The 23,584-nt window shown below is 41.4% G+C and overlaps 2 protein-coding genes across 2 annotated transcripts; both read right to left on the bottom strand.

The window, feature by feature from the left end:
- Positions 1-12,112: 12,112 nt before the first annotated feature.
- Positions 12,113-13,763, bottom strand: LOC135540341 (zinc finger protein 892-like). Its single transcript, XM_064966932.1, has 2 exons — positions 13,472-13,763; positions 12,113-13,041 (listed from the first exon to the last, which is right to left on the bottom strand). Exons 1-2 carry the CDS (start codon positions 13,662-13,664, stop codon positions 12,230-12,232), a joined length of 1,005 nt encoding a protein of 334 aa, XP_064823004.1. The 5' UTR covers positions 13,665-13,763; the 3' UTR covers positions 12,113-12,229.
- A 1,345-nt stretch (positions 13,764-15,108) lies between these two features.
- On the bottom strand, positions 15,109-18,990 carry LOC135540340 (zinc finger protein 37-like). The gene is made up of 2 exons (XM_064966931.1): positions 18,681-18,990; positions 15,109-18,308 (listed from the first exon to the last, which is right to left on the bottom strand). The coding sequence occupies exons 1-2, from the start codon at positions 18,871-18,873 to the stop codon at positions 16,294-16,296; spliced, it is 2,208 nt and encodes a 735-aa protein (XP_064823003.1). The 5' UTR covers positions 18,874-18,990; the 3' UTR covers positions 15,109-16,293.
- Positions 18,991-23,584: the final 4,594 nt, after the last annotated feature.

Here is a 23,584-nt window from a genome sequence, read left to right as displayed (position 1 = left end):
AGAACGCACCCTTGTGGGGCCCCAGTGTTGAGGATCAGCGGGGAGGAGATGTTGTTACCTACCCTCACCACCTGGGGGCGGCCCGTCAGGAAGTCCAGTACCCAGTTGCACAGGGCGGGGTCGAGACCCAGGGTCTCGAGTTTGATGACGAGCTTGGAGGGTACTATGGTGTTGAATGCCGAGCTGTAGTCGATGAACAGCATTCTCACATAGGTATTCCTCTTGTCCAGATGGGTTAGGGCAGTGTGCAGTGTGGTTGAGATTGCATCGTCTGTGGACCTATTTGGGCGGTAAGCAAATTGGAGTGGGTCTAGGGTGTCAGGTAGGGTGGAGGTGATATGGTCCTTGACTAGTCTCTCAAAGCACTTCATGATGACGGAAGTGAGTGCTACGGGGCGGTAGTCGTTTAGCTCAGTTACCTTAGCTTTCTTGGGAACAGGAACAATGGTGGCCCTCTTGAAGCATGTGGGAACAGCAGACTGGTATAGGGATTGATTGAATATGTCCGTAAACACACCAGCCGGCTGGTCTGCGCATGCTCTGAGGGCGCGGCTGGGGATGCCGTCTGGGCCTGCAGCCTTGCGAGGGTTAACACGTTTAAATGTTTTACTCACCTCGGCTACAGTGAAGGAGAGACCGCATGTTTCCGTTGCAGGCCGTGTCAGTGGCACTGTATTGTCCTCAAAGCGGGCAAAATAGTTATTTAGTCTGCCTGGGAGCAAGACATCCTGGTCCGTGACTGGGCTGGATTTCTTCCTGTAGTCCGTGATTGACTGTAGACCCTGCCACATGCCTCTTGTGTCTGAGCCGTTGAATTGAGATTCTACTTTGTCTCTGTACTGACGCTTAGCTTGTTTGATAGCCTTACGGAGGGAATAGCTGCACTGTTTGTATTCAGTCATGTTACCAGACACCTTGCCCTGATTGAAAGCAGTGGTTCGCGCTTTCAGTTTCACGTGAATGCTGCCATCAATCCACGGTTTCTGGTTAGGGAATGTTTTAATCGTTGCTATGGGAACGACATCTTCAATGCACGTTCTAATGAACTCGCACACCGAATCAGCGTATTCGTCAATGTTGTTGCCTGATGCAATACGAAACATGTCCCAGTCCACGTGATGGAAGCAGTCTTGGAGTGTGGAGTCAGCTTGGTCGGACCAGCGTTGGACAGACCTCAGCGTGGGAGCTTCTTTTTTTAGTTTTTGTCTGTAGGCAGGTATCAGCAAAATGGAGTCGTGGTCAGCTTTTCCGAAAGGGGGGCGGAGCAGGGCCTTATATGCGTTGCGGAAGTTAGAGTAACAGTGATCCAAGGTTTTTCCACCCCTGGTTGCGCAATCGATATGCTGATAAAATTTAGGGAGTCTTGTTTTCAGATTAGCCTTGTTAAAATCCCCAGCAACAATGAATGCTGAATTCTCTTGGTAGATAATGTGGTCTACATTTGATTGTGAGGAATTCTAAATCAGGTGAACAGAAGGATTTGAGTTCCTGTATGTTTCTTTCATCGCACCATGCCTCGTTAGCCATAAGGCATACACCCCACCCCTCTTCTTACCAGAAAGGTGTTTGTTTCTGTCGGCGCGATGCGTGGAGAAACCCGTTGGCTGCACCGCTTCGGATAGCGTCTCTCCAGTGAGCCATGTTTCCGTGAAGCACAGAACGTTACAGTCTCTGATGTCCCTCTGGAATGCTACCCTTGCTCAGATTTCATCAACCTTGTTGTCAAGAGACTGGACATTGGCAAGAAGAATGCTAGGAAGTGGGGCACGATGTGCCCGTCTCCGTAGTCTGACCAGAAGACCGCCTCGTTTCCCTCTTTTTCGGAGTCATTTTTTTGGGTCGCTGCATGCGATCCATTCCGTTGTCCTGTTTGTAAGGCAGAACACAGGATCCGCGTCGCAAAAAACATATTCTTGGTCGTACTGATGGTGAGTTGACGCTGATCTTATATACAGTAGTTCTTCTCGACTGTATGTAATGAAACCTAAGATGACCTGGGGTACTAATGTAAGAAATAACACGTAAAAAAACAAAAAACTGCATAGTTTCCTAGGAACGCGAAGCGAGGCGGCCATCTCTGTCGGCGCCGGAAGTACATGACATCATGAACATTCTATTGAAATGGATACTTGCATTGTGGAGTCTTTTGTTAAGACATGTAGCTAGCTAGCTAAACAATTAACCATAATCCCAACTCACAACGTTATTACTCTGCATGAAGAGAACCAACCGGTTCAATGTTAGCTAGATAATATTAGCCTATAACTAACAAAGCAAATGGCTCTGAGATACAAATAATATTACTACACAGTTCATACATGTAACGTTAATTAGTGAGTCAGCCAGCTAACATTAGCTAGCTAGCTAACAGTACACTTAACTTGAAATGAAAATGACTTTCTGACAAAATTAGAAACGTGTAATATCTGAAAATGCTATCTAGAACATCTTACCCATATACGTGGATGGACGCTTCTCCCTCTCTGTTACGGATGTCATGGTTGCTCTTAGTTTGAAGATGTAATCCGGAGACAGGTGTTTTCTCCATCTCCTTAGCTATCATACTCTATTTCCACTGATTTCAAAACCCGGTCCTCCAGAAAGTTGAGAGCAACACTTATGCCATTCTACTACGCAATTCATTTTTTTAAAGCCGCGTCAGACAGGATTACCTACACATACTGACCAGATCAAATAGACAGAAGCATGCTACATGCACCAGTGAGCTGAGATAAGGGGGGACTTTACCTAGCAGGGTCTTGTAGATGACCTGGAGCCAGTGGGATGGTGACGAGTATGAAGCGAGTGCCAGCCAACGAGAGCGTACAGGTGCAGTGGGTAGTATATGGGGCTTTGGTGACAAAACGGATGGCACTGTGATAGACTGCATCCAATTTATTGAGTAGGGTATTAGAGGCTATTTTGTAAATGACATCGCCGAAGTCGAGGATTGGTAGGATGGTCAGTTTTACAAGGGTATGTTTGGCAGCATGAGTGAAGGATGCTTTGTTGCGAAATAGGAAGCCAATTCTAGATTTAACTTTTGATTGGAGATGTTTGATGTGAGTCAGGAAGGAGAGTTTACAGTCTAACCAGACACCTAGGTATTTGTAGTTGTCCACATATTCTAAGTCAGAACTGTCCAGAGTCGTGATGTTGGACAGACAGGCAGGTGCAGGCAGCGATCGGTTGAAGAGCATGCATTTAGTTTTACTTGTATTTAAGAGCAATTGGAGGCCACGAAAGAAGAGTTGTATGGCATTGAAGCTCGCCTGGAGGGTTGTTAACACAGTGTCCAAAGAAGGGCCAGAAGCATACAGAATGGTGTCGTCTGTGTAAAGGTGGATCAGAGACTCACCAACAGCAAGAGCGACATCATTGATATATACAGAGAAGAGAGTCGGTCCATGAATTGAACCCTGTGGCACCCCCCATAGAGACTGCCAGAGGTCCGGACAACATACCCTCCGATTTGACACACTGAACTCAAACAGAGAAGTAGTTGGTGAACCAGGCGAGGCAATCATTTGAGAAACCAAGGCTGTCGAGTCTGCCGATGAGGATGTGGTACTTGACAGAGTCGAAAGCCTTGGCCAGGTCAATGAATACGGCTGCACAGTATTGTTTCTTATCAATGGCGGTTAAGATATCGTCTAGGACCTTGAGCGTGGCTGAGGTGCACCCATGACCAGCTCTGAAACCAGATTGCATAGCGGAGAAGGTATGGTGGGATTCGAAATGGTCGGTAATCTGTTTGTTGACTTGGCTTTTGAAGACAGGGTAGGATAGTTATAGATCTGTAGCAGTTTGGATCAAGAGTGTCCCCCCATTTGAAGAGGGGGATGACCGCAGCTGCTTTCCAATCTTTGGGAATCTCAGATGACACGAAAGAGAGGTTGAAAAGGATCAAGTGGGCCACTTTCTTTTGTAACACAACACAGTAGGGCCTAAATGCATTTGTGTGATACAAATGTAACACAAACAATATCATACATTTATTTATTTAAAAAAATAATTATTTCCCTTTTTCACAGAATCCAATTAGTAGTTACAGTCTTGTCTCATCGCTGCAACTCCTGTACAGACTCGGGAGAGGTGAAGGTCGTGTGTCCTCTGAAACACAACCTAACCAAGCCAAGCCACACTACTTCTTGACACAATGCCCTTGAAACCTTGAAGCCAGCCACACCAATGTGTTGGGGGAAACACTGTACACTTGGCAACCGTGTCGGTGTGCACTACACCCAGTCTGCCAAGGATATCCCTGCTGGCCAAACCCTTCCCTAACCCGGACGACGCTGGGCCGATTGTGTGTTGACCCATGGGTCTCCCAGTCGCAGCCGGCTGTGACAGAGCCTGGACTCAAACCCAGAATCTCTAGTGTGCTAGCTGCCTTAGACCACTGCGCCATTCGGGAGGCCCTCTCATACAACATTTCAAAAAATCTACTTAAAGAAGACAAATGCTGTTGCTCGTAGGGAGCGTTTCAAGACTGGTAAGACAGATGAGCTGGGGGACTAGTTGACCGGGATCTTTGATAGCCAGCAACCTCTGGAAGGTATCCCTGATGATAACCATTTGGACAATTCAGATGGGGGGACCGTTCCAAACCTCATTTGGTAGGACACTTTCATTCAACATGTGTCCCCGGATTGCAGGAAATATGTAATGTTTAATAATATAATATATTGCAATCCCATTATAAAAATGAAATAATGTTGTCAAATGCAGCAGCGTAATCATTTTCTAGAGGCAGATGATTACCATAGCTTGGAGAGGACTTGAAGGTTAGCCCACTACAGGATGAAGGTCATGCATGAGAAACTGGCCATTGAATTTCATGGGCGCAAACTAAAGTATTTTAAAGAAGAGCATGATATGAAGATGCACATCCTTCATGTTGAATTGTCTATGAAGGAGGAGGAGAGAAACATGAAGCAGCAGCAGTACCAATGTTCTTCTCGAACCAGCACCTGTTCGGGGTCCCAAAAATTCCATTTGTGAATTAAAAAATGTTTTGTTACCAATCCAGGGCTATTGTTTGAGCTATCTTTGTTGTGAGAAGTGCTGCATAGCCAAAGCATCTCAGCGGGCTAGTCAATATCTGTCATTGTCTGCCTCAACCATGGGATCATCTGGGTCATCCTCATCTTCAATGCAAGGATCTGGGCACCAATGCTGTTTGAGGTCATTGAGACACACTGCTGTTGCAATCGTGACAATTCAGCAATTTCTTTGTTGAAAGCGCAATGTGTTTCTGAGACCCTGGAAACGACTCCTCCATACACCAAACATGCACTCCACTACACCTCTGGTGCGGATATGAGCTTGGTTGTACCATTGTTGCTCAGGTCCTATTGCATGAAGATAGCGGGTGAGCAAGAAGTTGGTCTGTGCATACCCACTGTCACCAAGTATGATTCCCCTATGTTGTCCTCCTTCAAGCTGAGTATACAAAGAGAAGTTTTGGAAAATCCTTGTGTCATGAGTTGCACCTTTACAACTTGCCTCGATGTTGGAGAATTGCACACTGGAAGTGCACACACTTTGTACATTTATTGAGAATCAGTTTTTAAGATTCCTGTACTCCTCAGCATCTGCTGTAGCGGTACAGTTGATGGGAATATGGCATTCCCGTATTCATAGAACCTTATAGGTGGCTTGGGCAGCAGCATCAGGGACCTTTATGTAATTGTATTTCACTTCACATATAGCATTGCAGACTTTGCATTGCAGACTTTGTATTCTGCATACAGTCTGTTCACTTACACCACACAAATCTCCTGTTTCACAATGGAAGGTTCCAGATGCCAAAAAAAGGTCATCAGTACTTGAATGGAAGGAGTGATGGGTCTTCCCAGAAGAGAGTCAGATTAAAGCCTTGGCTCAAGCAAACAAATGTCAACTACATTTTCTTTGTACATACCGAAACGGTCACAGAAATTAATTTCATTAAAATCCTTCAGTGGGTTGCTCTTGACTATAACCACCTTTCTGTCTAGCCTTGGTTGTGCTCTTTGATCGTCATTGAAATAGTCAAGGTAATCCCTTTTCCTCCATTGCCAAGGTCAACCTGGGGGCCAACATCGGTGAGAAAGACCCACTGCAGCTCATGAAAACATAAAGAGAATGTGAAAGACTACTACCAGAAATGGATGGAGGAGAAGGCACAGAGCCTCATCGATAAAACAAGCAGGGTTGGATAGGTTACTTTTTAAATGTAATCCGTTACTAGTTACCTGTCCAAAATTGTTATCAGTAATGTAACTTTTGGATTACCCAAACTCAGTAACTTAATCAGATTACATTTAGTTTATTTTAGATTATGTTCCCTTTAAAAGGCATTAGAAGAAGACAAAAATGTATGTTACCAATTGAACAACATTATTGCAGGATAAATCAATGTTAAAGTTAACATAGCTTGCCATATATGGATGTTACATTTTACTTTGTTTTTTTACGTAGGCTTCTTCTAGCCCATCGCTTTCTATTATATTTTATACAATTAAATGATATCTTTACATTAATAGATATAATTTAAAAGTCCAAAAAGGGACAACTACAGATTGCCTCTGTAAGTCTATCAAAAGTGTGAGAGTTTGAGCATGTGTCCATTAGGCCTATTGATGTATTTATTTAATCAGCATGAATTAGATTGAGCAATAGAAGCCCCACTTTTATTCCACAGGCTGGGATCCGCACTATGCAGCTGTTGCAAGAACGCATTTTTCCCTGGCTGCCCACTGGTTTGAAAAACAATGATTGATAGGCAGCTTAAACTTCTTGAATTCAACCATTATTGGGTTCAAATACAGATTTGTGAACAGCCATCCACAACAACTAAATGAGAGAGCAGCAGTGTGATTCACATCAATGCGCTATGTAGATATCAATAATAAGTTATATCCGTAGTGCCGTAGACTACAACACTGCTGTCATTCGTACCGCCAATTCTTTATTCAAGTTGGATCATCTTTGGATGCCGACAGCAGTCGCACCATTGGAAGACAGCGCTTGGACTGTAGCCTACAACTGTAGCCTATTTCTGAGCTATGTTCGAATACCCGTACTAACATACTGTATACAACATACTTAATGAGTATATACTACATACTATATACAATTAGTTAATTTCATTTACTATAAACGAACAGTATGCTTTCAGTTGAGCATACTAGCTCTTCACCTGTCTACTGGAAGTTGATGCTGTTGCTATGCAACCTCTTGCTAGCTAGTTAGCATAACAAATTACTAGTTAGACATTCGGGTCTGTTAGAAAGAGGAGGAAGGGAAGCGCTACTAAGGTACACAGTAGTACACTTTGGTTGACAGAAGATGCTCTTTGGTAAAAGTGGTGAATTGGTCATCAAAAACAAAGGAGGACCAAGGCACTCCTTAAATTCAATCTGGAGTGCCAGAGTGCGCTCGTAGATTCAGAACATTGTCAGATTGTCCATTTTTAAATTCAGAGCGTTTCACTCTCGGAGTGCACACTGGACGCTCAGGCCTCGGAGTAGGGTTGGTTTGAGCATTTTGACCTTACAACTGCAGTCAAGCACCCAAGCTAACATTGGCTAGCTTGCTAGCTACTTACAGACACAAATGAGACCACTCCGACCATTTTACTTGCCCTAGCAGAGCTGGTTAGGCAGTTTACATGTTAACCAGAGCATTGGTGACTGTAACTGTGCTGCTGGCAACAATTTGATTAGAGGTTTACTGACACCGGCCATATTCAACAGGTGTTGAGCGCTGTAAATTCATTATTCTGCAGTGAAAGTGCTCTGAAATCGGAGTAGATAGAACGCACAATGACTATACCATTTAGCTAAGTTAAAATGACGGGAATAATCAAGTCAATAAACATTGGGTAGTTAGTTAGATAGCCCATATATATTTAATATACTGTCAAGTTTGATGTATAAGTAGCCAACAAACGTTAGGTAGCTAACTAACAACATACCGGTAATGATACGTTATGTGGTTCGTAAGAACAGCGTAGCTAACAAATTGTCAGCCAATTTAACATGTGAGGTAACTTATTTGAAAAGTCATTACTTTATTATATTGCTCAGCATTTTCTTAACATTTGTCATAATTAGTTAAAGCAATGAATTTGTATCTGCTCTCGTTGTACTTTGACTGCATATTTTCAGGCATTTTCTTCAAATCTGGAAACAATGTGAAGCCACACCCATTTCCTGAAGAATTGCATTATGGGCCCTAAAGTATGGAAATAGTGTGTATACTTCATATTTTGGCGAATTTAGTACGACACCCTGGAACTTTTGGCATACCAACTATATCCATACTATGACCAATAAGCATACTATATACTCAATTCACGTCACAAATAGTGTGGTTAGTGCGGTTAGTATGAGTATTCAAACACAGCTCTGCTCTTTTCCCACGATTCATCAAACACATTGTGTGTTTTATCATAGTGGTCTTTGACTTGTGGTCAGACTTGCTCAGGTGGAACAAACTTAAATTTGTGTAATTTTTCAATGCTAATTTGAATGTCAGAAAACAGAGAAGTGTCAAAGATTGTTTTTTGCAAACATACTTTCTGAATGTAAAAGTAATCGTCTAAATAATCGTCTAGTTTTTCAAAAGTATCTGTAATCTGATTACAATATTTTTGCTGGTAATTTAACGAATTACAATTACCCTAAATTTGTAATCCCTTACATGTAACAGATTACATGTAATCTGTTACTCCCCAACCCTGAAAACAAGTAAGCACATATGGAGGGGGATAGCTAAACATTCAGCAGATGCTATGCAGTTTTGTTCACAAGCCCATAATAATCATATAGTGTGAATAATGTAGAGAATTCAGGGGTAGCCCTGACCAGGATTTGAACACCAGTCCAGCAACTGTCAGCCCAACACCTTAGCCCTTACGCACTAATCATCAAGGGCAGAGATCCCAACCTCTTTTACACGAAGAGATCCCAACCTCTTTTAAGGTCGCGACACTACCCCCTTCCTTTGAGTCCTCATGCGTCTTTATGCCAAGTCCTTCACTTTAACAAACGCCTCTCCGATGGCCTCACTGTCACCATCCCACGTTTCACACCAATGTAGAGAATTGAGGGGTAGCCCCGACCGGGACTCAAATCAGGTTCCAGCCACTGTCAACCCAACACCTTAGCCCGAGGTGTTGTTTGTTTAGGTGTTGGGTCGCTACAATAAGTTAACATGTTGCCTTGTGTTTTCCTCCTCAGCGGATGCCTTCCAATCGGGGAAGATCCCGCCGAGTCCGTTCACTGGTTCCCTAGTTCGTTATGGTTTTATCGGCTTGTCAAAAAAATATCTTCAAAAAGTAGGTTAACATCGCACGTTCATCCAAAATAATTCCAGCATCCGAACAGTGCACTGTGCACCCGCCAACTTTCCTTGAATTTTAAGTGGCTGAAACAATATCACTATAGAAAATATTCAAGCGAGCGAAACAGCGTCCCTCTGTCTTACTATGTGTGGCCCATGTATCTGATGCTGTCTGGCAAAAAAAGTGTATGACATGCCTTACTCTTTTTTTCCAGACAGCATCAGATTAATGGGCTACACATACTTGAGACAGAGGGGCACTGCTTTTCTCGTTCAGATGCTTAAATCTAGGCTTGATGCGTCATTATTTTGGCTTGCGTCTCGGTTAAATAAATGGTCAATATTTAAATGTTTTATTTGGATGGGCAAGGAGGTACGGTACGGAGGGCCAGGCCCCATAAGGCCCGCCCATAATGTCGGCCCTATACTGGGGACTGAGCTTTTGCAGCGTTCATAACATCTCCTACTATTGTAAAAATGAGCATGTGACTGAGAAACGCCCCTCCAGCTCATAATTACTAGTGTGATCCCTGAGCTCTGACTTCTCTTACATGCTGAACTCTGATCACTACTAAATAAATGACCCTTGATAACAATTTCAGCAGTTAAATGCAACAACAAAACATTATTTATAAAAAGCAATCTATTGATATTGTTTTTGAACACTATAATTTGTTTACAAGCATGATAGCTGTTGTTTTAGTTTATGGTTGACAAAGCTTGTTTGCCATTAGCCAATTTGTGTTTCTCAACCATTTCAATGTGAAAGCATTCAACTGTTTTATCTGACTTCACAACTGGTAATTACCCCCTTCCCACTTGGTTATGAACGCAGCAATAAACCTTTGATTTGTGAACCACAGGTGGCCCTCCACACCCAGGCATGCTATCAGTGCCCGGGCCCCAAATGAATGGTCATGGTCCTGCTATGATAAAAAATGAGGGGCCCCTCACCACATGGAATGATGCCTGGAGGTGAGATTGTTGACCCAACACTTAAATTATATATTGTTGATGTAAATATATTTTTGATAATTGGGCCATTTACATGCAGATGATGTTCATGCATGGTCAAGGCCCACAAGATTTGATAGAATGGATTCATAAGGGACATGTATACTCGACCATGATTAGGATCTAATGTGAATAACAAGTTAAACCAGTTAAGATATCTGTGATGTTTGCTGTCCTGTAGGCCAGGTATGCGAACACCAATGGGCCACATGCAGATGATGCCTGGCCCACATTAGATGCGCCCCCATCGGCCAATGATGCTAATCAGGCCAGGTATGATCCAGCCAGACAGATGAGACCCAAAATCAAGTGGTTCTGCACTGCAATACATGCTCTTTGGAGGTCACTGCTGCCCAAAACGCATTGTTTGGGTTTTGGAAATGGCCACCTATTGTCTCGACTCAAAAAACCCTTTTGGTTCGAGTGAACACTGTGTTTCAGCGAGCTCCCGTGGCATTAGTTAATTTTTCTCTTTATATTAATTTCTTAACTTGAAAAGGTAGTACAATTTGCAAAACAAGTTACTCTACAATGAGTCTTGACGGATATGTCAAAAGTTTCTGACAACATGCCCGGCAGAACTACTAAGAATCCAACCAAAGCCACTACCCCTGTAGGGCTCCCGAGTGGTGCAGCGGCCTAAGGCACTGCATCTCATTTTGACTATATTAATTGGTGCAATGACAGATAACAGACTGTGTTTATGTAAGTGGAACATTAGAGGGAGCCATAATCCCATAAAAAAAATGTTTTTAAAGTACTCTCTTTTACAAAAAAAAAACTACAAAAAAAAAAATATATATAAGCACAGACTTTGTACCAAAATTGGTGGATGTTGGCTTTAACCTTTGGATTAATAAGGGCATAGGCAGACTAAATTATGTATATGCTGACAAGATTCTAATGTCATTTGAGCAGATGGTTGAGAAATATCGGCTCCCAAAGCAGGACTTTTCCCGCTTTCTACAAGTCAGACATGTTTCAACCAACAACTTGGTTGACAACCCTGATGTGTCATTGAAAGAATGCTTGTTTTCTTCACAACGCAAAATGTCTGTAAGTTTATTTTATGACACTTTAAGGTCCTTTTCTACCGTAGACACACAGGGGGTCAAGCGAGTGTGGGAGAATGAACTGTCTGTTACTATTGTTGAGGAGATGTGGGAGGACATTTTGGAGATATGCAAAAACAATATCTATCTGTAATCGCATTAGAGCAATCCAATTATGAATAATACACACATTGCATATATCTCCAAATCGCAGACATGCTTTTAACCCTTTCTCCTCTCCTCAGTATCTTAAATGTAAAACGGATACATGCACCCTTACACATTTCTTATGGCAATGTTCCAAATTACAAAGGCACTGGTCTAAAGGTACTTCAAGAAATTCCATGGGTCGACCTAGAATGAAACTCAATTTCTTTGCTGTTTGTTCTCCCTAGTAAGCATGATACTTCTGCGCGTCACAGAAGGCTGTACAACATTCCTACCTCCGCAGCGAGGAAAAACATCCTCTTGCAGTGGATTAGTGACATCTATTCAAGGTTGGCACATGCAAACACCTCTTATCCCTTGGGTTTTGTTATTCCAATGTAAAATGGGCTTTTTTAGACCCACAAACTTGTATTTTTTTCAATAAATAACATTAGTAGACTTGAACATGTATGTTGGTCTTCAATCATTTTGTTTGAATAATAGATGGATGACAGAGGCTCCTAACTATCTAGAGCTTCATAAAATGAGAACACCTGTTGTTTAGTAAATGGTCAATTCATTTATTCCTTCAAATATTGACCCATACTTTATTAAATTAAAAGGGCATTACTTAAGTGTGCTATATAGATACAAAGCTACTTTTCAGACTCTTTCTCCGCAGGTCACTTGTACGTTCTTTTCTTCTTGTGAATGTGCAGCATGTGATTCGTAAGGGCATTTGTACGACTGAAGCATTTGCCACAATCATGACAGCTAAATGGTTTCTCCCCAGTGTGTATCCTCATGTGCTCCGTCAGGGCTCCTTTCAGTTTAAAGCATCTTCCACAAACATGGCAACGGTGTGGCCTTTCCCCTGTGTGAAGTTTCAGGTGTGTCTTTAAAGTGCCTACCGCAACAAAGCCTTTGTTACATAAAGGACATGTAAATGGTTTCTCTCCTGCATGACCCATCATATGCACAATAAGACTTTTTTCCCTCTTGAGGAATTTGCCACATACATTGCACTGAAATGGTTTGTCTGATTCTGCATTGCCAATTAGCTGATTCATATTTAATGTGCTCACGGAGCTGTAAGGGGTTACTACAGAGAGGGTTTGAGAGTCACTGGTTGGTTCTGATACTCTGTAATCCTCTTCATCGGGTTCTATTTTGATCTCTTCAATTGTGCTGGTAGGTAGTGAGTCCCTCTCTCTGTTCTCTACAGTTTGTATGTGGTAAAGTTGGGAGGACTTATGTGGGTCATCCTGATCACAGTCACTTTTCACAAAGGGAGGAGAACATGTTAGAATGTTGGTATCAGACTCCAGCCCCTGAAGATGCCCTTCCTCCTGATTGGTCCTGAGTTCTTCCTGTTCTTCTTTAATCTGTGTGGGGTCTGAGTCCTCCTGCCTCAGATCAGGGGTCCACTCCTGCTCACAGTGCTGCTGCTCAAGGGGAACCTCCTCAGGGACAGGGAGAATGGGCTGCTGGGTATCTGGCAGAAAGGACAGAGGATGAAAGAGTTGTCTAGATCTCCATATTCATAGTGGTGACAAGACGAGATGTAATCTGTCCAAGTATTAGGCACTAATATTTTAAAATATTCACTTTGATTATAAATGAATGGGTGTTGTAAAAGCTCTATAGAGGCTTGCACAGATGATTCAATCAGCCAACAGTATTCGCATGCCATGGTAACTTTATTGCAGTCGATCTGTGCGTCTCAGAAAAGTAGTAGTAGTATATTTGGTTCCTGAGATATTACACGAGCATGTGCTTGCTTCCCGCAAGGTGATATCAGATAATCGTGCACAGCGCGACACCAATACAGTCTACCTGGAACGCAATCAATGTGTAATTTATTGAATTGTGTAGCATAATTAATAACTAGGCCTATCTGTAATGGTAGGTAGGTGGCCACAAACCTGCTTTATGTAACTTTATCTTCGGTTGGGTAACGATGTGCAGTTGCCTTCGTAGACGATCGATCTCCTCCTTTGAACGGGAGATTTCTTCCTGATACTCCGTTATCGTTTTTTCCACTGCCCCAAATATCTCAACAGCCGCTGCAGTTAATCGCTCGGTGAGAAACGTATTCAACAGCTGCAGTTTGGACATTTTCAGATAGATTAATGCTCTTAATCCACAGAATCAACAATATTTATTGCATTTCTTCTCTCAAATGCAAATAAACGGATACACATGCGCAGCCTCTATAGCTCTTGCCCTGGGAAGTTATTGGCTGTGAAGAACAGCTCGCTACATTACCGCCACCTGCTGTGCAGTATGACTGATTTAGAGTGAATAATTATTTCATCTTTTTGACCAGAACATTTGACACATTAAACTCCAACAGTAGGCTATGTGAGCCACAGGATATCATAATAGCCAAGTTCATTATGCATAAAATGAAGTTAATAAGAAACAAACCTAGATGATTGAAGTGGTATGTCTCCTCCATGGTCTCTCATAATACTGAAGTCAAAAAATGTATGTCTCCACTATAGCCTCTGCAGTGACAGTAATTATCAGATGGTTTGCTATGCAAAACCCGCCGGAGCACGGAGAATATCTTAAACACGCATTTCCTATTTGAAATTATTTGCCAACCGGCTACCTGGTCCACAACGATTTCATCATTCATGGACTACGCACCCTGTACTATCATCCTAGAAATGCACATTGCTCTTTGCACATCATATGCACCAGACTCTTTTTCAGAAACATATTTTCCCCACCGCACATCATCCTGTAAAAGTGTTTTTTTATTCATCTTTACATACATAGTGTACACTGAGTGTACAAAACATTAGGAACACATCCTCTTTCCATGACAGACTGACCAGGTGAAAACTATGATCCCTTATTGATGTCACCCGTTAAATCTACCTCGATCACTATAAATGATGGGAGACCAGTTAAAGGATTTTTAAGCCTTGAGACATGGATTGTGTGTGGGCCATTCAGAGGATGAATGGGCAAGACAAACTATTGAGGAAAGGGGGATATCAAGTCAGTTGAACAACTGAAATATGCCTTCCGCATTTAACGCAACCTCTTTCGGTGCCTTTGCAAAGGGTATGTCAAGAACTCCAACGCTGCTGAGTTTTTCAAATTCAACAGTTTTTGGTATGTATCAAGAATGGCCCACCACCCAAAGGACAGTCATCCAACTTGACACAACTGTGAGAAGCATTGGGGTCAACATGGGCCAGCATCCTTGTGGAATGCTTGACACCTCATAGAGTCTATGCTCCAACAAATTGAGGCTGTTCTTAGGGCAAAAGGGGTGCAACATTAAGGTGTTCCTAATGTTTTGTACAATTAGTGTTTAATGTAGCCTGTAGTTGTTCAATTGGAGTGCATATCGCATGTGGATTTGTGTAAACTCTGCTTCTATTATGCTGTCTGTTTATCATCGTCTGTTTACTGTGGCAGCACTATTTCACCAAGTCAAATTCCTTTAAAATGCAAATGTATTTGGGGAATAAAGGTGATTTTGATCGATGATATCTATGGATGTTGTGTGTGCGCAAAGGTTGCAAACTCAAGGAGTAGGCTATTTCAAGAACAAAAATTTACATTTTTAATGAATGGTAAATGTAATGGACAAATATTCATAGGTTTCACACAAAATGCTGATGTTAGGTCAAACAAAAAGCTACACATTTAATTTGGGTGTCAAGCAAAGGAAGTTCATTACAATAAATGACAAAACATGTACACAATTCTTTGTTATTGCTGCAACAAATACTTTCATAAGATGAAATCAAGCCGATACCGATGATATAGTATTACACAGATCAGCACTGAGGGGAGGACAGCTCAAAATAATGGCTGGAACGGAGCGACCGGAATGGCGTCAAACACATGGAAACCCTATATTTGATTCCACCGATTCTGCTACAGCCATTACCATAAGCCCAATTAAGGTGCCACCAACCTCCTGTGATATAGATGCATTAATATCAAACGCATTAGCCTTAAAGGGATAGTTCACCCAAATTGGTTTCCTTACCCTGTAAGCAGTCTATGGACAACGTATGACCTTTTCCACATGCTAACGTTTTAGTGTTTGTGGCACAAATCCCATTCAAGTTATGCTACCGATATTAGCATTTTTCACACATCATGTCCAAATCATCCGAAAGAAAGTATCTGAAATGGATTGTGATTCTCAGTCACAAATAAATCGGTCCCATGACTCGAATGGGATTTGTGCCACAAATGCTAAAACGTTAACATGTGAAAACAGTGCCAAGGAAACTAAACCAAAACATGGATTGCCATTATACCTTGTCCATAGACTACTTAAAGGGTAAGGAAACCAATGTAATTTGGTTGAACTAACCCTTTAATCAAACAAAATAAGTTTTGCTAATAGAAGATAATGACTAAATTGTGACATTAGATAAATTAGCTGGGACTGTTGCTTCGGCCTTAAAATCCACTCAAACTTGTCAACAATGTTCTGCATGTTTATTCATGCATACCCTAAGTTTATTCTACCCAGTCGTCCTCCAAGGTTCCTAATGGTATATAGAGTACAATGTGCTCTCAAACTAGGTTCTAACCTCACATTTTCCCTACACAGGTCTCTCTCAACTTTTTGAAGTGTGGTGGTGTATTGTCAATTTCTCACACCAGAAAACGACAAAAATAAATTCACAATGAGCGGAGGAGTTTTTACTCTAAGTGCTCTTCTCGTTCTCTCACGACTCCCATTTGATTGAATCATTTACCACAGTCACTGAACCGGTTGTTTCTCTGCCGTGTGTTTCATAATGTGGCTAGCCAAGTACGCCTTCTGAGTGAAGGATTTGTCACAAACATTGCACTTATATCTTTTCTCCCCCGTGTGTGTCCTCATATGAATTTTCAGGTCTGCATTCAAAGAGAAACATTTGCCACATTCTTCGCACCTGCATGGTTTCTCCCCTGTGTGTCTTATCATATGGGTGGTCAGATTCCCCTTTAGACCAAAGCATTTGCCACATTCAGGGCAGGGATATGGTTTCTCCCCTGTATGGGTCCTCATATGTTCTGCCAGTTTCTCCTTCCGACTGAAGCTTTTCCCACAATCGTTGCACTGATAGGGTTTCTCTCCTGTGTGAATTTCCTGGTGGCGACTTAGATGAGTCGTTGATGAGAAACATTTTCCACATGAAGTGCACTTAAATGGCCTCTCCCCTGTGTGAGTCTTCTCATGGTCTTCCAGGGATTTTCTCACAGTGAAGCCTTTCCCACAGTGTTTGCACTGAAATGGCTTCTCCCCTGTATGGATCCTCATATGCACTTTCAGATTGGAACTACAAGTGAAGACTTTAGCACAGGCATGGCAGAAATGCTTCACTCCCATGTGGGTTTGCAGATGCTTCACCATACTATCTGTGGACCTAAAATCTTTCCCACAAACCCCACAAAGATGGTATTTATCCTTTAAATGAATTTTTTGCACATGACTAACAAGATAAGTCATGAAAACAAAAGACTTCCCACACATCTTGCAACAATGAGGAGCCGTATGGTTTTTATTGGCTGCTGTTACCTTGGGTAACTTGGAGATTTTCCTGACTCCACCACTGGTAAGATAACTTTGTCTTTTCTTGTGGGGTAACTTTTTAGTTTTCCTCGCTTCAGCACTGGCAGGAGAGCTTTGTTCTTTCTTGACCCGTGATCTCAATGTCCGAACTAACCCTAGTGCTGACCGTAGTCCTCCTGTCTCCTCTCCTCTTATACGTGGTGACTTTGAAGTTCTCCTGCCTACTGCACTGGTATTGGGGCTTTGCACTGTCTTGAGGGGTAACTTGGCAGTCTTCCTGCCTCCATCACTGGTATTGGGGCTTTGCACTGTCTTGAGGGGTAACTTGGTAGTCTTCCTGCCTACTGCACTGGTATCAGGGCTTTGCACTGTCTTGAGGGGTAACTTGGTAGTCTTCCTGCCTACTGCACTGGTATCAGGGCTTTGCACTGTCTTGAGGGGTAACTTGGTAGTCTTCCTGCCTACTGCACTGGTATCAGGGCTTTGCACTGTCTTTAGGGGCAACTTGGTAGTCTTCCTGCCTACTGCACTGGTATCAGGGCTTTGCACTGTCTTGAGGGGTAACTTGGTCGTCTTCCTGCCTACTACACTGGTATCTGGGCTTTGCACTGTCTTCAGGGGCAACTTGGTAGTCTTCTTGCCTCCATCACTGTTATCTGGGCTTTGCACTATCTTAAGGGGTAACTTGGTAGTCTTCCTGCTTACTGCACTTGAATGGGAGCTTTGTACTTTCTTGTGGGGTAATTTTTTGGTTCTCCGGCCTCCAACACTTGCTTGCATACTGGTTGTCCGTATTAACCCCAATGCTGACAGTAGTCCTCCACTCGCCACTACATCAATACTTCCACTGGTGTTGTTCTGAGCTGCAGGGGATCCTGGATTTTCTACAGAGAGGGACTGGAAGTCACTGGTTGTTAATGATGCTCCATTTCTCTCCCCCTCCGGTTCGGCGTCCATCTCTTCAGTTGTGTTGGTGGTCGGTGAAGGCTGGGGTGGGTCCTGATCATAGTCACTTTCCACACAGGGAGGAGTAAATATGAACTCTATGTCGGGCTCTAGTCCTTGATACGGATGCTCCTCCTGACTGGTCCTGACCTCCTCTTCCCCTTCAATGTGTGTGGGCTCTGGCTCCTCCTGGCCTCGACTGGGGCTCCACTCATGCTCACAGTGTTGCTTCTCAGGGGGAACCTCTGGGACAGGGAGAGTAAGCTGCTTGGCATCTGGGGGGGGGGGGTAAATTATATGAACATTCAGTTTGTGGCAGAAATGTTTGTTTATATATTTCATTACATTTGTTTACAGTTGTTGGCTGCCTGGCTGCAACAATTGTATTTGCAACAACTCTAGCCATGCCATTGATCTCGTAACGTTAGTGATAAAGAAATGAAAAGCCCGCACACGTAATATAGCTTGCTAGCTAGTCGCTCCCCAGTGCGTTACCGCACCCAAAAACATTGGGGAGCTACTACCGGGTGCGGGACTTTCAATTATTTATCTATATAATTGTTTAGCCCAGCAATGTTAATCTAGTTTAGGATGTGCACATCACCCTCCTATTTTTTATAGTCTAGTTAGCAGTGGCCACTACTAACCTGATTTATGTAACTTTAAGTCGGGTTTCAAAGCCAAATCCAGAAGCCTCTGTAGACGTTCGATCTCCTCCTTTGAACTGGCAATTTCTTCCTGGAACTCGGTTATTGTTTTTTCCACTGCTCCAAATATCTCAACAGTTGCCTCCGTCAAGCGCTGTGAGAGAAACACATTCAACAACTGTAGTCTGGACATTTTGGGGGAAATTAAAGTGAATACGTTTATGCTATTCTGTTCAATCCGTAGCCCTGCTCAAACAAAGATGGCGGAAGTGAAACCACAAGGGCGGCCAGAGTGACGAACCAAAGATTGAAACTCTGTGGACGACCTACTCTGCATTTAGTCACGTGGTATACAAAGAGTGACGATCTTGCGGTATCGAAACCCTACCAACAGAGGGCATTCAACGCAAGAGCAGATGAATGTTGGTCATTTTTTCACATAAAACAAAACATTTATAGACACGGGCCCTCATTCGAAGTAACAAAATGTCACGACACTGTATCTAGGTTTCCATCCAACTAGCGACAGGTTTTCCCACTAGTGGTGTTTCCACCAAACGGATTTAGTGCGGATAAAATTCAGTGCGTGATGACATTGCTTCTTTTTCTGTGAACTCTCTCTCGCTTAACTTTTCATGTATCAAGTCCAAATCTGAAGTTCATGTGTTTCCATCGCATTTTCCTATAGTTCTGTTAAAAACTGTTGTGTTAAATAGCCAAGTGCCTACTCTGGTTTTAGAACGTGCGATCCAGCCAACAGATACAGTATATGTATACGCCATATGTATTGAATTCAAAATAAAATAAATCGTGGACATGAAAAATAAAGTTAAGAATGTAAACATATTTTCGAGAACGGGTGTATTAATGGATATTGAAATCAAAACCCAAAACAATTGAAAGAAAAATGTATAGAATTGTAAACAAAAATAAGACATCAAAAGCAAAACCCAAAAACTTGTAATCAACAAATTTTAAAGCGAGAGCAAAACTGGCAAATTAATTAAAAAATATTTGAACATGATAGACATGCTTTTTTTTCTTTAAACTAGTTAAGTGGACGATCTGACGTCACCACTACGCGCCAAATCTTCTCCCATGCCCGCATGTTCAGAACATTCGGACACATGGGGAAATAATTGGCGCGTAGTAGTGACGTCAGATCGTCTACTTAAGTAGGCAAAAGAAGAAAAAAAGCAACAAAAAGGTTAAATTAGGAATACATCTATTCTAGATTGACGTGACATAGTTTTGGTGGTCCAACCCTTAGCATCTGGATTGAAATAACGCCAGGCATCCTCAACAAAGAGATCCTTGCATAATATAATGATGTTACTATTTTGAGGGTTTTCACTCGTTCTAGGCAGAAAACGATCAGCAGATGCATCAGGTGTTTCATTGAAATGCCCTGAAATAATTAGAAAAGCCTCTGAGTATTTGTTGCTTAAATCCTGTACTTTCCTGGTAAATTGGGTAAAAAAAGTGGTCTTATTAGGAGCATGTGAGTTATGTCCATATACATTACAGATGATGAAAATAGCATTGTCAAGTTTGACAGTTACCATGACCCATCTGCCGCCTTGTGAAGATGTGGATTCTAGAATGTCACCTTTAAACTTGTGAATAAGTGTCAAAACACCAGCAGAATGATTTGATCCATGACTAAAATAGGCCTTATCTCCCCATTGTGCTTTCCAAAATATCAAATCACTTTCACCCGAATGAGGTTCCTAAAGGACAAAATCTGCATTACTGCGTTTACAGTATAAAAATAAAGCTTTTCTTTTTGTAAGACTTCTCAAACCCCTAGCATTCAGACTAACGATATTGAGTGAATTGAAAACGAACTCCTGCATTAAAAAAGAAAGAACACAAATAAGATAAGTATCAATGTGAACAATAAAACAAACAGTGAACCTCGAGAGGATTACTCCGACGGAAAACTACGCTCGGCAGAGGTAGCGGCGGTTAACAGAATAACAAATCTATTTACTTCCTTTTCTTTGGCAAGTGTTGAAGGCAGGCTAGAAGTGTTGGATTTTGTTGACATAAATAACTCTCAAGATAAACTGGTTGAAAAAAATGTTTGATCGATACTGATTCAATATGGTATTTCATTCCAAATAATGTGTTTAATAAATTGGGAGGTCTTCAATTTTTACTGAAATTAAATTATATTCCCGTAAGATTACCTGCGAAATTGGCTAGGTTTCACCAACAAGCTTTAACCTCTTACATCTATGGGGGCGCTATTTCATTTTTGGATGAAAAACGTTCCCGTTTTAAACAAGATATTTTGTCACAAAAAGATGCTCGACTATGCATATAATTGATAGCGTTCGAAAGAAAACACTCTGACGTGTCCAGAAATACCAAGATATTCTCTGTGCGTGCCCTAGAACGTGAGCTTCAGGCAAAACCAAGATTATGGCATCCAGGAAATGACAAGGATTTTTGAGGCTCTGTTTTCCATTGTCTCCTTATATGGCTGTGAATGCGAGAGGAGTGAGTCAACCCTTTCTGTCGTTTCCCAAGGTGTCTGCAGCATTGTGACGTATTTGTGGGTAGATCATTGGAAGATTGACCATAAGAGACCACATTTACCAGGTGTCCGCCCGGTGTCCTGCGCCGAAATTGGTGCGCAAAAGTCACCTGCCAGTATTTTTCCATGCGATACAGAGAGGAAAGCAAGCTTCCACGAACTGCATATCAATGAAGAGATATGTGAAAAAACAATTGATTCCAAACAACGTTTGCCATGTTTCGATCGATATTATGTAGTTAATCCGGAAAAGTTTTACGTTGTAGGTGACTGAATTTTCGGTTCGTTTAGCAGACGCAATGTAGAAAACGGAACGATTTCTCCTACACACAGACGCTTTCAGGAAAAACTGCGCATTTGGTATGTAACTGAGAGTCTCCTCATTGAAAACATCAGAAGCTCTTCAAAGGTAAATGATTTTATTTATTTGGTTATCTGGTTTTTGTGAAAATGTTGCGTGCTAAATGCTACTCAAAATGCTATGCTAGCTTTGCATACTCTTACACAAATTAGTCAATTTCTATGGTTCAAAAGCATATTTTGAAAATCTGAGATGACAGTGTTGTTAAGAAAAGGCTAAGCTTGAGAGCAGACGCATTATTTTCATTTTATTTGCGATTTTCAGAAATCGTTAACGTTGCGTTATGCTAATGAGCCTGAGGCTTTAGTCACAAACCCGGATCCGGGATGGGGAGTTTCAAGAAGTTAATGGCCTGGAAAATATGTTTCCTGCACATTTTTTCTCCTCATAAAAGCTCTCTTTGTGGAATAATTCAGACAGAACTGTAAGGAATAAGTCATTGTTCTACCCCAGCTGGAATGAGAGGAATATTGACTTTGTTCTTGATATTTGACAACAACAAGGGTAATATTCTCACATAGGAACAATTTATAACATTGAAAGAGTTTCCAATACCTTTCAGAGAGTTTATTTCTGCGATCAAAGCCATTCCCAGTGGTCTAACTACACTTATGAAAACTCATCTTAATTTTGGGAATGACTACAGAGTTTATCCAGAACTCAGATTGGAAGGCATGGGTTTACTTGAAAGATCTTGTTGTAATAAATATAAGACAAATTCTTCATTCACAAAACCAACTTACACAGTTGGGAAAGTTTTTCTGGAACATGCTTATTCCTGACATTGTCTGGAAAAATGCATGGTTAAGCCCTTACACATACTGTATACCAAACAGAGTTAAGGAAGTGCACTACAACATTTTACACAAGATATATCCATGTAATTTTATGATTTCCAAATGTATGGCTATTGATGATATCTGCGTTTTCTGTGAAAAAAAGGTGAGAATCTGTCTCACTTGTTCTTTGAATGTAAATTTGTGTCAGAATTTTGGGAAAACCTTGCAAAGTACTTATTTACTATTATGAACACTGCCTATATTTTTGACATGAAAGATATATGTTACTATTGCGATGATAACAAAACCACTGAGATGATTGTTCGTTTTTTAAATTCTTGTTGCCAAATACTTTATACACAAACAAAAATTCCAAAATTACACATCTTTCTGATTGAATTATCTTATTAAAACATTAACCCTAGTGAATAACAAGAATAACATCTTCATGAATCATTATAAGATCTTTTCAGAGTGAATATAATTGCACTTAAATGTACTTTTTTTGTATTATTTTATTGATATTTTTTGTATGTTTGAGTATTAATACCTGTGTTTGGTTTGCTAGACATGTTTGATGTAGCAATGCAAGTAGATTTTTGTATTATGAATTAAACATTTAAAAAAAAGCATGCCTATCATGTTCATTGATTGGGTTAAGACGAATCGTCACTACAAAACTAGCGGACCAATGGAGACTCATTGTCTACGCTTCCCTCTAAACCAGCCTTTCACAGAAAAAAAATATGCCAAAACTCACAATCGAAAAGACTGGCAGTGAAAGCAAAAAAACAGACATCGAAAGCAAAGATACAAGTAGCGTAACCAAAAAGGTAGTACATGCAGGCAAGAGCCTAGGCAAAATGTATTCAAGAAGATTGGTTGCTGGGAAAGTTGAACCGAAAACATTTTTTTTGCATTAGTTTTCAAATATATATATCTTTCATAATTTGTCCGTTTTGCGCTCGCTTTAAAATGATTCTTACAAGTTTTGGGGTTTTGTTTGGTTTGATTTCAACATCCATTATTTCACCTGTCCTCGAAAATAAATTCTCAACCTTATTTTTCATGTTCACAAATAATTTTATTTTGAATTCAATACATATGACGTGAAATTTACAGGAGATTATGATGGATAAAACCGAGAATAATGTAACGACCGGAAATCGACTCTGCCACACGAGCATGCTTTTGTGGCACTGTCGATAGCACGCCGGACCTC

The sequence above is a fragment of the Oncorhynchus masou genome, chromosome 5 (assembly GCF_036934945.1).
Source record: "Oncorhynchus masou masou isolate Uvic2021 chromosome 5, UVic_Omas_1.1, whole genome shotgun sequence".
Classification (NCBI taxonomy): Eukaryota; Metazoa; Chordata; class Actinopteri; order Salmoniformes; family Salmonidae; genus Oncorhynchus; species Oncorhynchus masou.
Note: the sequence above shows the minus strand (reverse complement) of the source record. Positions and strands in the feature narration are given on the sequence as shown.